This window comes from Nicotiana tomentosiformis, chromosome 5 (assembly GCF_000390325.3).
Source record: "Nicotiana tomentosiformis chromosome 5, ASM39032v3, whole genome shotgun sequence".
Lineage (NCBI taxonomy): Eukaryota > Viridiplantae > Streptophyta > Magnoliopsida > Solanales > Solanaceae > Nicotiana > Nicotiana tomentosiformis.
The window spans coordinates 79,734,068-79,745,469 of NC_090816.1; the positions used below are offsets into that span (position 1 = coordinate 79,734,068).

An 11,402-nucleotide genomic window follows, 5' to 3' on the forward strand; every position below is an offset into this window, starting at 1 on the left:
TCGGATGTTGTAATCACATGTATTATTCTAGCCTGGCATAGGGATGCATCAGTTTTATTTGATATGGGTTCCACTTATTCATATGTGTCAACCTATTTTGCTTTATATTTTGATATGTCTCGTGATTCTTTAGATTCCCCTGTTTATGTGTCTCTGCCTGTTGGGGATTCTATTATGGTAGATAGTGTCTATCGGTCGTGTTTGGTCACTATCGGGGGTACTGAGATTAGGGTTGACCTTCTGCTACTCAATATGGTGGACTTTGATGTGATGATCGGCATAGACTAGTTGTCACCATATCATACTATTATGGATTGACATGCTAAGACTGTCACATTGGCCATGCCGGGGTTGCCGGAGTTGCCGAGGTTGGAGTGGAGAGGTTCATTGGGTCATGTTTTTAGTAGGGTGGTGTCTTTCCTAAAGGCACAACGGATAGTCGAGAAGGGGTGTTTGGCATACTTAGTCTATTTTAGGGATGTTAGTGTTGATACTCCTACCGTTGAGTCAGTTCCAGTAGTGAGAGAATTTCTAGATGTATTTCCAGTAGACCTACCGGGCATGCCACCCGAGATATTGATTTTGGTAATTAATTAGTGCCGAGCACTCATCCAATTTCTATCCTACCATATCGCATGGCGCTAGTGGAGTTGAAGGAATTAAAGGAACAGCTTCATGAGTTGCTTGATACGGGTTCCATCTGACCGGGTGTCTCACCTTGGGGTGCTCCAGTTCTATTTGTGAAGAAGAAATATGGCTCTATGAGGGTGTGTATTGAAAACAGGCAGCTGAACAAGGTTACAGTCAAGAACAAGTACCCACTACCACGTATTGATGATTTGTTTGATGAGCTTCAGGGTGCTAAGGTATTCTCGAAGATTGACTTGAGATTGATGTACCATCAGCAGAATATCTGGGCTTTAGATATATCGAAGACAGCTTTTAGGACCTGCAATGGTCACTCTAAGTTTTTGGTGATGTCTTTTGGGCTGACTAATGCCCCAACAACCTTTATGCACTTGATGAACAACGTGTTCCAGCCATATCTTGATTCCTTCATCATCATACTCATTGGTGACATTTTGGTGTATTCTCGCTGCCAAGAGGATCATGAGCAACACTTGAGGATAGTGTACTAGACTTTGACGGAGAAGATTCTATATGCTAAATTTTCCAAGTGTGAGTTCTGGCTTGATTCAGAGGCATTCTTGAGCCACGTGGTGTCTAGTGAGGGGATTAAGGTGGATTTGAAGAATATTGAGGAAGTTCAGAGTTGGACTTGACCTTCTACCGCTACAGAGATCCAGAATTTTCTTGGCTTGGCTGGGTATTTTTCCCGTATCGTAGAGGGTTTTTCATCAGTCGCAGGTCCTTTGACTAGATTAACCCAGAAGGGTTCCCCATTTAGGTTTTCCGATGAGTGTGAGGAGAGCTTTCGGAAGCTCAAGACTACCTTGACTACAACTCTAGTTTTGGTTTTGCCTTCAGTATCGGGTTCTTATATAGTTTATTATGATGTTTCACGGATTCACATTGGGTGTGTGTTGATGTAAGAGGGTAGAGTGATCGCTTATGCTCCACGTCAGTTGAAGCCCCATGAGAAGAACAACCCATTGCATGATTTGAAATTGGCAGCCATGTTCACGCACTAAAGATTTGGAGGCACTATCTCTATGGCGTGTCATGTGAAGTGTTCACATATCACTGGTGTCTAAGCACCTACTCAAGAAAAATGATCAAATCTTGAGGCAATGGAGGTGGTTGGAGCTACTAAAGTAGAATAATATCACCATCATTTATCATCCCAGGAAGGCCACTGTGGTGGCCGAAGTATTGAGTAGGAAGGTTGAGAGCATGGGTAGTCTTGCTTTTATTACAGCTGGGGAGAGACTGTTAGCTTTGGATGTTCACGCTTTAGCCAACAAGTTCGTGAGGTTGGATGTTTCAGAGCCTAGCCGGGTTCTTGCTTGCATGGTTTCACAGTCTTCTTTGTTCGAGCGCATCAAGGCGCGTATGTATGATGATCCCCACTTGATTGTCATTAAGTACACTGTGCAGAACGGTGATGCCAAAGAGGTTACTATTGGGGATGATGAGGTGTTAAGATTGCGTGGTCGGATCTGTGTTCTGAATGTTGATGGGTTGTATGAGTTGATTCTTGAGGAGGCCCATAGTTTGCGGTATTCCATTCATCCGAGTACTGCAAAGACGTACCATTATTTGAGGCAGCACTACTGGTGGAGAAGAATGAAGAAAGATTATGGAGTATGTGGCTCGGTGTTTAAACTGTCAGTAAGTGAAGTACGAGCTTCAGAGACCGGGTAGTTTGATTTAGAGGCTTGATATTCTAGAGTGGAAATGTGAGTGTAGCACTATGGATTTTGTAGTTGGACTTCCACGTACCTTGAGAAGATTCAACGTTGTGTGGGTTATTGTGGACATACTGACCAAGTCTGCGCACTTCATTCCAGCTATGACTACCTACTCTTCAGAGCAGCTGGCTCAGATTTATCTTCGTGAGATTGTTCGCCTTCATGGTGTGCCGATGTCTATTATCTTGGATAATGGCATAGAGTTCACATTGCATTTTTGGAGAGCCGTGCACTGTGAGTTGGGTACAGAGGTCGAGCTGAGTACGACATTTCAACCACAGACGGACGGGCAGTCCGAGCACACTATTCAGATCTGGAGGACATGTTACGTGCCTGTGTTATTGATTTCGGGGATTTATGTGATTAGTTTCTACCGTTAGCAAAGTTCGCCTACAATAACAGCTATCACTCCAGCATCCAGATGGCTCCTTATAAGGCCTTATATGGGAGGCGACGTCGTTCTCCGGTTAGCTGGTTTGAGCCTGAGAAGGCTAGGTTGTTGTGCACTAATTTGGTCCGTGATGCTTTGGAGAAGGTGAAGTTGATTCAGGATCGGCTTAGTATAATGCAGTCCATGACGAAGGGTTATTGTGATCGGAGGGATCATGATGTGGCATTCATGGTGGGTGAGAGGGTTCTGCTCAGAGTTTTGCCCATGAAGGGTGTGATGAGGTTCGGGAGGAAGGGCAAGTTGATCCCTCGTTATATTGGTCCTTTTGAGATCCTTGAGAGAGTTGGTGAGGTGGCCTACAGACTTCCATGTTTTCTTGCTCCGAAAGTATTATGTCATTGCAATTGGACAAGGATTTGACCTATGTTGAGGAGCCGATGGCTATTTTGGACAGGAAGGTCTGAAAGTTGAGGTCGAAGAACATTGCATCGGTGAAGGTTCAATAGAGAGGTTAGCTGGTCGAGGAGGCTACTTGGGAGACCGCGCATGATATGCAGAGCTGATATACTCAACTTTTTTGCACTTCAGGTATGTCTCTATACTCGTTAGAGGACGAACATTTGTTTAATAGTGGGAGAATGTAACAATCTGGTTGGTTATTTTGAGTATTTTAGACCTGAACCCCCTGTTTTACGCATTACATATGTGTATTTGTGGTTACGTAACTTGTGGTGTTAATTGTTGTGGTTTCGGGAGAGTTTTCGATTGATCTGGGACACTTAGTCCCTTGGTTGGAGGCTTAAGTTGTAAGAGTTGATAGAAGTTTGAATTTTATGTAGACGACTCTCTAATGGTGTTTTGATGGTTCAAATAGCATCGTATGGTGATTTTAGACTTAGGCGCATGTCCGGAATTGGATTTGAAGATTCCTACGTTGTTTTGGCTTAAATTGGCGAAAGTTGGAAAGTTGAAGGTTTGGAAGGTTGATAGGTTTGACCAAGGGTTGACTTTGTTGATATAGGGTTCGGATTATGGTTTCGAGAGTTGGTATAGGTATGTTGTGTCATTTAGGACTTGCATTCCAAATTTGAGGTCATTCTAAGCTGATTTGATATGGTTCTGCATGAGTTTTGGAAGTTGAAAGTCCATTAGTTCATTAGGCTTGAATTGATATGCGATTCATAATTTAATGTTGTTTGGTATGATTGAAGGACTTGAGTAGGTTCATGTTATGTTTTGAGATTTAGTCGGTATGATTGGACGGGGTCCTGGGGGCCTCGGGTGTGTTTTGGATGAGTTTTGGACTATTTCCTCTTGTTTTGGATTGTTGTTGGTTGGTGTCTTGTTTCCTTCTTTGCAACGCGATCGCGTAGGGCTAATTGGTATCAAGCAAATTTGTTCTTTATGTTCGCGAAGTAGGGGACTCATTCGAGGAGCTTGGGGAGGCTGCTTCTTTTCGATCGCGAGCGGGGAGCCGCATTTGCGTAGAAGGAAGGATTGGCTGGGGGTGGCATGCGTTGTTTTTCGCGATTGCATGAATGAGGTCGTATTCGCGTAGGCCCCAACAGCCTGTGCATCGCGTTCACGATGGTTTTCCCGCGTTCGCATAGGAAGGGTTCCGAAACTGGGGAGTTGTTCTTCGTGATCGCGAAGTTATTTCCGCGATCGCGATGTGTATACCTGAGTAAACCTATTAAATACTCTATTTCTAGGGTTTTTGTTATTTTATCACATTTTGAGTTATAGAGCTCGAATTTGGGCGATTTTGGAAGAGATTTGCACGATTTGGATTGGGGTAAGTATTTTTACTCAGATTTGGTTATATTTCATGATTCCAACCTTCAATTTAGCGATTGTCTGATGAATCAAATTGAGGAAATTAGGGATTTAAGTAAAAATGTTTCTAAAACATAAATTGATGATTTGAAGGCCGATTTGATATTGGATGAAACTGGTATGGCTGGACTCGTATCGGAATAGGTGTTCGGAATTTATGAGTTTTTTCAAGTTTAAGGATGCAAGCCCGAGGTTGACATTTTGGGTTGATTTTTTATTTTTGTTAATGATCAAAGCTTTATTATTTGGAATCATTTCCAATGGCTTTTATTTATGATATTAAGTTATTTTGGCTAGATTCGAGCCATCCTAAGATTGATTCACGTGGGAAGGTCTTATCAGAGGATTAATTTAGCTTGATTGAGGTGAGTATCTTGCCTAACTTTGTGGGGGGGGAGGGAGGAGGATTCCCCTTATGATTTGGTCTAATTTATAATATTTGCGCTATGTGAAACAACGTGTACATAAAGTAACGAGTGTGTACACGGGCGTATGTGTTGGTTGTGATCGGATTAGACCTTAGGCTATTAATATGTCTTGATTTGGAGTTTTTTGTAATGTGAAACATGCTTTTATTTTGTTGTCCATTCCCCTGCATCCTTATATTGTTGTGATGATTCTTGTACACATTGTTGTTGAGCCATGGGATATATCTTGTTATGGTAATGCTATTGATATTTTGGTGATGTTGTGGCATATGTTTACGTAAGGTGCATGTGATTGTTATTGGTGAGTTGTGATTGAGATACGCGTGCGGCGGAATAAGGGTGTTGTGTATATTGATGTGCATGCAGCGAGATAAGGGGGTTGTATATGCGTGTTGCTAGTAAGGGAAATACTTCATTGTGAAGCACACGTGGCGAGATAAGGGGGCTTATGCGCGTGAAGATATTTTGGAAAAATATTTTAAAAATGTGAAGCTCACGCGGCGTCATATGGGGGACTGGTGATTATGAGGTGTGGTAGCTCCGGGTGATTCTTGTTGTAAATCTTGTGTTGGAATGGCTTGAGGATGTGAACTATCATTATTTTCCTTAATTGATTCACCTGTATTTTAAATGCGTTTGAGTTAATTTGTTGTATTATCACCTGTTTAATCCTTGTTGCCATTTATTAATTTTGCTTTCCATTGTCAGCTTTATATTGATATTCTGCACAGGTTTATGTCTAGTGCGTGTCTTGACTTAAACCTCGTCACTACCTTACCGAGGTTAGTCTTGTTACTTACTGGGTATGTTTGTGGAGTACTGATACTATGCTTCTGCACATTTTTGTACAGATCCATGTTTCGCTAAGTGTGTTAGTCGTTAGTGAGCTGATTTGAGATTTCTGTGGAGACTTCAAGGTATACTTGTCATTCTGCTCGCATGTCTCGAAGTCACCTTCTGCTGATTTTCTTACTACTGTTATTTGTATTTTCAAACAGTATTGTATTTTGAGATTTTGCATGTACTCTCTGTAGAGCTTATGGCTCAGTAGCACCGGTTTTGGGATTTATGTGACTTATATTTCCGACTTTAGTTATGTTAAAGCACTTTTCACCTTTCATTATTATTTAAGTTGGTGTTTGGTTCTGTGGATATTTCTATGTGATAGGCCTACCTAGTTAGGTACTAGGTGCCATCACGATCCTAAAGGTGGAATTTTAGGGTCATGACATCTGCTCAGCTCATAAACCCGTCACCACCTCTTGACTGGACCCTTTATTTGGAAGGAGGTAAAGTCAACTACATTGGACTCAACTAATCCCAAATTGCGCAGAATCGCATGACAACGATCCAGAATCCCTAAGCATCCTCTAAAGGTGCACTACTGAAGTGAGGAGGATGCAACTTCATTAATTTATCAGTCTCTTCAACTCATCAACTAACATCATGGGCCTATCCTCAGGCTGCGCAACAATAGTAGGCTGAACTCCCCCAATTGGAAACACTCCGGGGGTGTAATAACCAAGGTCCACCAGCACTAGGGTATCTAGTAGTTAGAGTCTGCACTCTTCCCCCTACCTGAGAAGTAGCTAGTACAATAGGAAATGCTCCGGCCTAAGCCAAACTCTCGAATAAGCCCATTATAAGGATCAAGGCATCCTGAATAGCTGGTGAAAAAGGTAAGCCTTGGGAAACCTGAGTTGGTCCCACTGGCTCCACATAATCATGAACCTGCTCCTCAACAGGAGCTACTGGTGGTTCCATAGCAGCTGCTCGAGCAGAGCCTCTAACTATTGTGCATGCTCCGCCCCTGTCTCTGCCTCGGCCATAGCCTCTCACGGCCCTTGCCTGGGGTATCGGCACCTGCTCAACGGCATCCGATAATTATGTCCTCACCATCTGTGAGAGAATAGAAGAGCAAGGATTCACACTTAGGGATAAACAAATCCGCACGATAAAGAATGAAAGAAAGTGAAGTTTCCTAACAGCCATGTAGCCTCTCAAAGATAAGTACAGATGTTTCCGTACCGATTCGCAAAACTCTACTTGACTTGCCATGACACGTGAGACCTAAGCAACCTAGTGCTCTGATACCAACTTGTCACAAACCAAAACTCCACTGGAGCCCCGATGGCGTCACACCGCTTGCTAGGCAAGCCAACAACAAATAAGTAGAAATAATCTTAAATAATAGTATTAAATAGTCTCAATAGTGAATTGATCATAAATAGTTGAACTCAATAGCAACAATACAACTAAAAACCATCCCATAACTTGGTGTCATTAAGTACATGAGCTCTTTAATATTTAATACAGAATCTGAACCAAAAATGCAGTATTGTCTGAAAGATGCAACAATAATAATATGAACTAAGAGAAAAGGGACTTCAAGGCCTTCGAATGGAACAATAACTACCTCGAAATCTCCAAAGCTGGTACCCGTGCCACTCTCTAGCAATCGCCTCTCTCAGCAGCACTTGGATCTGCACATAAATTGCAGAGTATAGTATGAGTACAACCGACCCCATGTACTAAATAAGTAACAAACCTAACCTCGGGTCAAAAGTAAAGACGAGCTTGGAAAGGTCCAATATTCAGTTCCAATATCCAATAAAAACAATAATGGTATAATAATAGCAAAAGAAAAAGTAGCTCACACAATAGCAAATTTAATTGTGATTCCAAGTTCTACATAAAGCATGTTTTTCAAGAATAACAGTTAAGGCATAAATTCTTCCACATAAATTACTAAACATGGTTTTATCAATTTAATTGTGATTCTAAGTTCTACACATCAAGTAGAGACATCAAGTACCAATTAGCATGAGGGAAGAAACATAACCCTACACCTGCATGAGAAGTTTACATGCTAGAATCAACAATATCGTTGTTAAATCATCATCTATACCAAATCCCAGCACATGTATAGTGCCTGGATAAAAAAGCCATTCAATCATCACACATAACCACACTCAGCACTGTATGGGTACCTGACATAAGTCACACACCAATCACATATATGATCCGTGTGCCTGCACCCACAAGCTAATACCTGACTCCGGGGGTCGGGTCCTAGTCCAAGCGCCGATCGGCTCTAAGTCAATGATTAACATCACTTATCCTAATATGGGGTCTGGCACATACGTCACCTCATGACCGATAGCACTCAGCCCAATCTGGGACCTGGCACATGCATCACCTCATATCGATTCGGCTCTATGGCCCAAGATCAGTCATCAACCGCTCAAATCTAAAATGCTCACATCTTATAATAGTCAGCTCAACCTGTGTCACACATATAAGGGCACCAACAACATGTGAAATAAAATATAAAGAATGCACAGAGACAGATAAGTAATACGCAGATGTAACATCATGACAAAGAATATGACTACAATTAAGGCAAATAGCTCAATATAGCAAGAATATCTCTATCATGTCTCAATCAGATAAGCATATAGCCTAGACGTGATTTCTAACATGAATAATAGCTAATTACTATTCATACAAGTGGAAAAAACACTGAAATAACGAGGCATGATAGAAAATCAAGGCACATAATATCCTAAGGTCTACCCGGATCATGAATAACCCCGGTATACGTCTATACGCTCATCACCTAGAACGTGCGTCACCTCCAACGTGTATCAAATACTATACCCAACGGGAAATTACCCTCAAAAGTAAGTTTAGACAAATTACTCACCTCAATGCGTGTGAACCAATACTCCAAAAATATCTTGCCACTTGAATCGACCTCCAAACAACTTGAATGTAGTAAAAACAACTCAATAACATCAAGAAAGGCTATAGGAGTCGATTCCAAATAATAAAGCTCCAATATTTGTTATATTGCAAAAAGTCAACCCAGGCTCACTTTTCGGAGCCCGGCAAGAGTCATAAATCCCAACTACCCATTCGAATGTGAGTCTAAAAATACAAGTTTCTTCAAATCAGGGTTCAAATCTCTATTTTCACTCTCCAAAATCATAGTAAATATCCCCAAATTTCTCTTTCAAATCCCATAATCTATGTGTAATAATCCATGAAAAACAAGATATAATGTTAAAATCAAATAGAAATCCCTTACCCTCTTTCTTTGTGTGAAAATCCTCTTTAGAAATTGCCCCTCTCCAAGTCTAGGGTTCAGAATATGAAAGAATGGGTCTAAGTCCGGAAATTAGAACAATTATAAGTTTCCCAGTGATACCCATCGCGAACACGACCACTGCCTCATGTTCGCGAAGCACCAAAAATCCACAAACTCCAGTTAACCCCTCGCGAACACGGCCTCCATCCCGCGATAGCGATTTACCAAGTCCACAGACCTACGCAAAAGAGGTCCCCTACCCGCGAATAGGAAGTCCAATCACTTGACCATCCCCAGCCTACCTCACTACTATGCAAATGCGATGCCCATGTTGCTAACGCGAAGGCTAGTCTGCCTCACCCATCTCGAATGCAACCCCTGTGTCGTGAACGCGAAGTAAAAATTCCTGCCCAGAATAAGTGCACTCCGCGATGGCAATCTAACCTCTGTGATCGCGAAGAAGGACCTGGCACCAACAAAAATACGTAACTTTCAAAAAGCTTTGGGGAGTTCGACACTCACCCGAGCCACTCGGGACCCCTTCCAATCACACCAACTAGTGTATAAACCATATACAAACTCGTTCATAAACTCAAAGCATTAAAATAACGCCCATAACCCAAACACCAAAACATATAATTCATTCCTTCAGGTTCAAGAACTTCAAACATTCACAACCAAGCATCCAATTCAAGCCTAACCAATTCGGAATGAACCCAAACATTGCACAGAAGTACCAATGATAAAGTGTATCTATTCCATTTTTCAGAACAACAATCCAAACTCGATAGCCTCAAAATCAATCCCCAGTCAAACTATGAACCTTCCAAACTTTCAAATTGCCAACTTTCAACAAATTGAGCCAGATAAACCTAGGAACCTCCAAAGACAAATCTGGGCATATGCCTAAGTCCAAATTCAGCATATGAACCTATTGGATCATCAAAATACGAATCCGAGGTCGTTTACCCAAAACTCAAACCTTGGTCATCTCTTATAACTTAAGCTTCCAAATATGAAACTAAGTGTTTTAATTCATTCCCAAACCTTCTCGAAACCAAACTAACCATCCTCGCAAGTCACAAAACAACAAACAGGCATACATGAAGTAAGACACATAAGAGTCAGTAGAACCTGGGTCTATCAAAGTATAAGCAAGATGATCACACATTGTTAAAGTGAGTGTGATAATGTTGTTTGATGCCTCTACATTATGTCGGTCTATGGCAGCATAGAGTCTAGCTGGTCCTCCGCCTACTTTATCTCCTCCCCTACCTACACCACACCCTATATAATTATTAGGCCAGGTTGAAGAAGGAACATCGGCAGTAGTGAGTGTAGAAGCCGCTTGAGTATTTGGAGCCTTCCATATGGCATGTCTGAGCTACAGACAATCCCTTCGGATGTGGCCTAGATCATTACAAAGATAGCAACCTTTCTGACTCAAATGGCATTGACTAGAGTTTCTTCTCTGGCAAATAGGGCAAACAGGAACGGATTAAACTGTATGGATCTGAGCTGGTGCACTGTACCCTTGATAGGTCTAATTCTATGCATGTTGATTATGTCTAAGTGGATACAGGTAGGGAGATGAATAAGCTACGGATTGACTCTGGGGTGCATAATTCGTATGCTTTCAACCACATGTCTTCCCGCTATAACTACCTAGGTCTTTGGTTTTTGTTAGCCTCCTGAGTTTATTTGATAAGTCTCTCAAAACCCTCTTTGCATTTGGTTATGTCCACTACCTGTAGAAAGGTTTTATCATCCACGTGCGAATCAATATCCCTGGCTGTGTAAACAAACTCGAAATAGAAATTTGATGTTTCAACAAATTTGTATGGTTATTTTGGACTTGGGCGTATGTTTGAATTTGAATTTGGATGTTCCTAGATGGTTTTGGCTATATTTGTCGAAAATTTGCATTTTGAGGAATCGGAGAGCTTATTGGTTTGATTGGGAGTTGAGTTTAGTGTTATCAAACTCCTATTGTAGTTTTGAGACCTTGCATAGGTTCATCTAGTTGATTGGAACTTGTATGCAATGTTTGGTTGTATTTCAGAATGTGTAAGCGTCATTCGGACGTGGTGTATCACACATGCAGATCATTTTGCGCAGGTGTGAGGCCACAAAAGTGAAGGAAGTATGTCACACCTGCGAGGAAGGACTTGGGTTAGGAGACCCGCAGATGTGGAGATGTGGTCGCATCTACGGCATCGAGGAGCTATAGTATTGTTGCACACGCGCCTTTGCAAAAGCGAGGGTTGTGCACAGATACCAGGGGT

General features: G+C 41.7%; 1 protein-coding gene across 1 annotated transcript; it reads left to right on the top strand.

Annotated features, from left to right (window-relative positions):
- Positions 1–1,854: 1,854 nt before the first annotated feature.
- Positions 1,855–2,325, top strand: LOC138892636 (uncharacterized). Its single transcript, XM_070176371.1, has one exon. The coding sequence runs from the start codon at positions 1,855–1,857 to the stop codon at positions 2,323–2,325; it is 471 nt and encodes a 156-aa protein (XP_070032472.1).
- The last annotated feature ends 9,077 nt before the right edge of the window (positions 2,326–11,402 follow it).

Coding starts and splice junctions, on each gene's coding strand:
- LOC138892636 (XM_070176371.1), top strand. CDS start 1,855: ATGGGTAGTCTTGCTTTTATTACAGCTGGGGAGAGACTGTTAGCTTTG.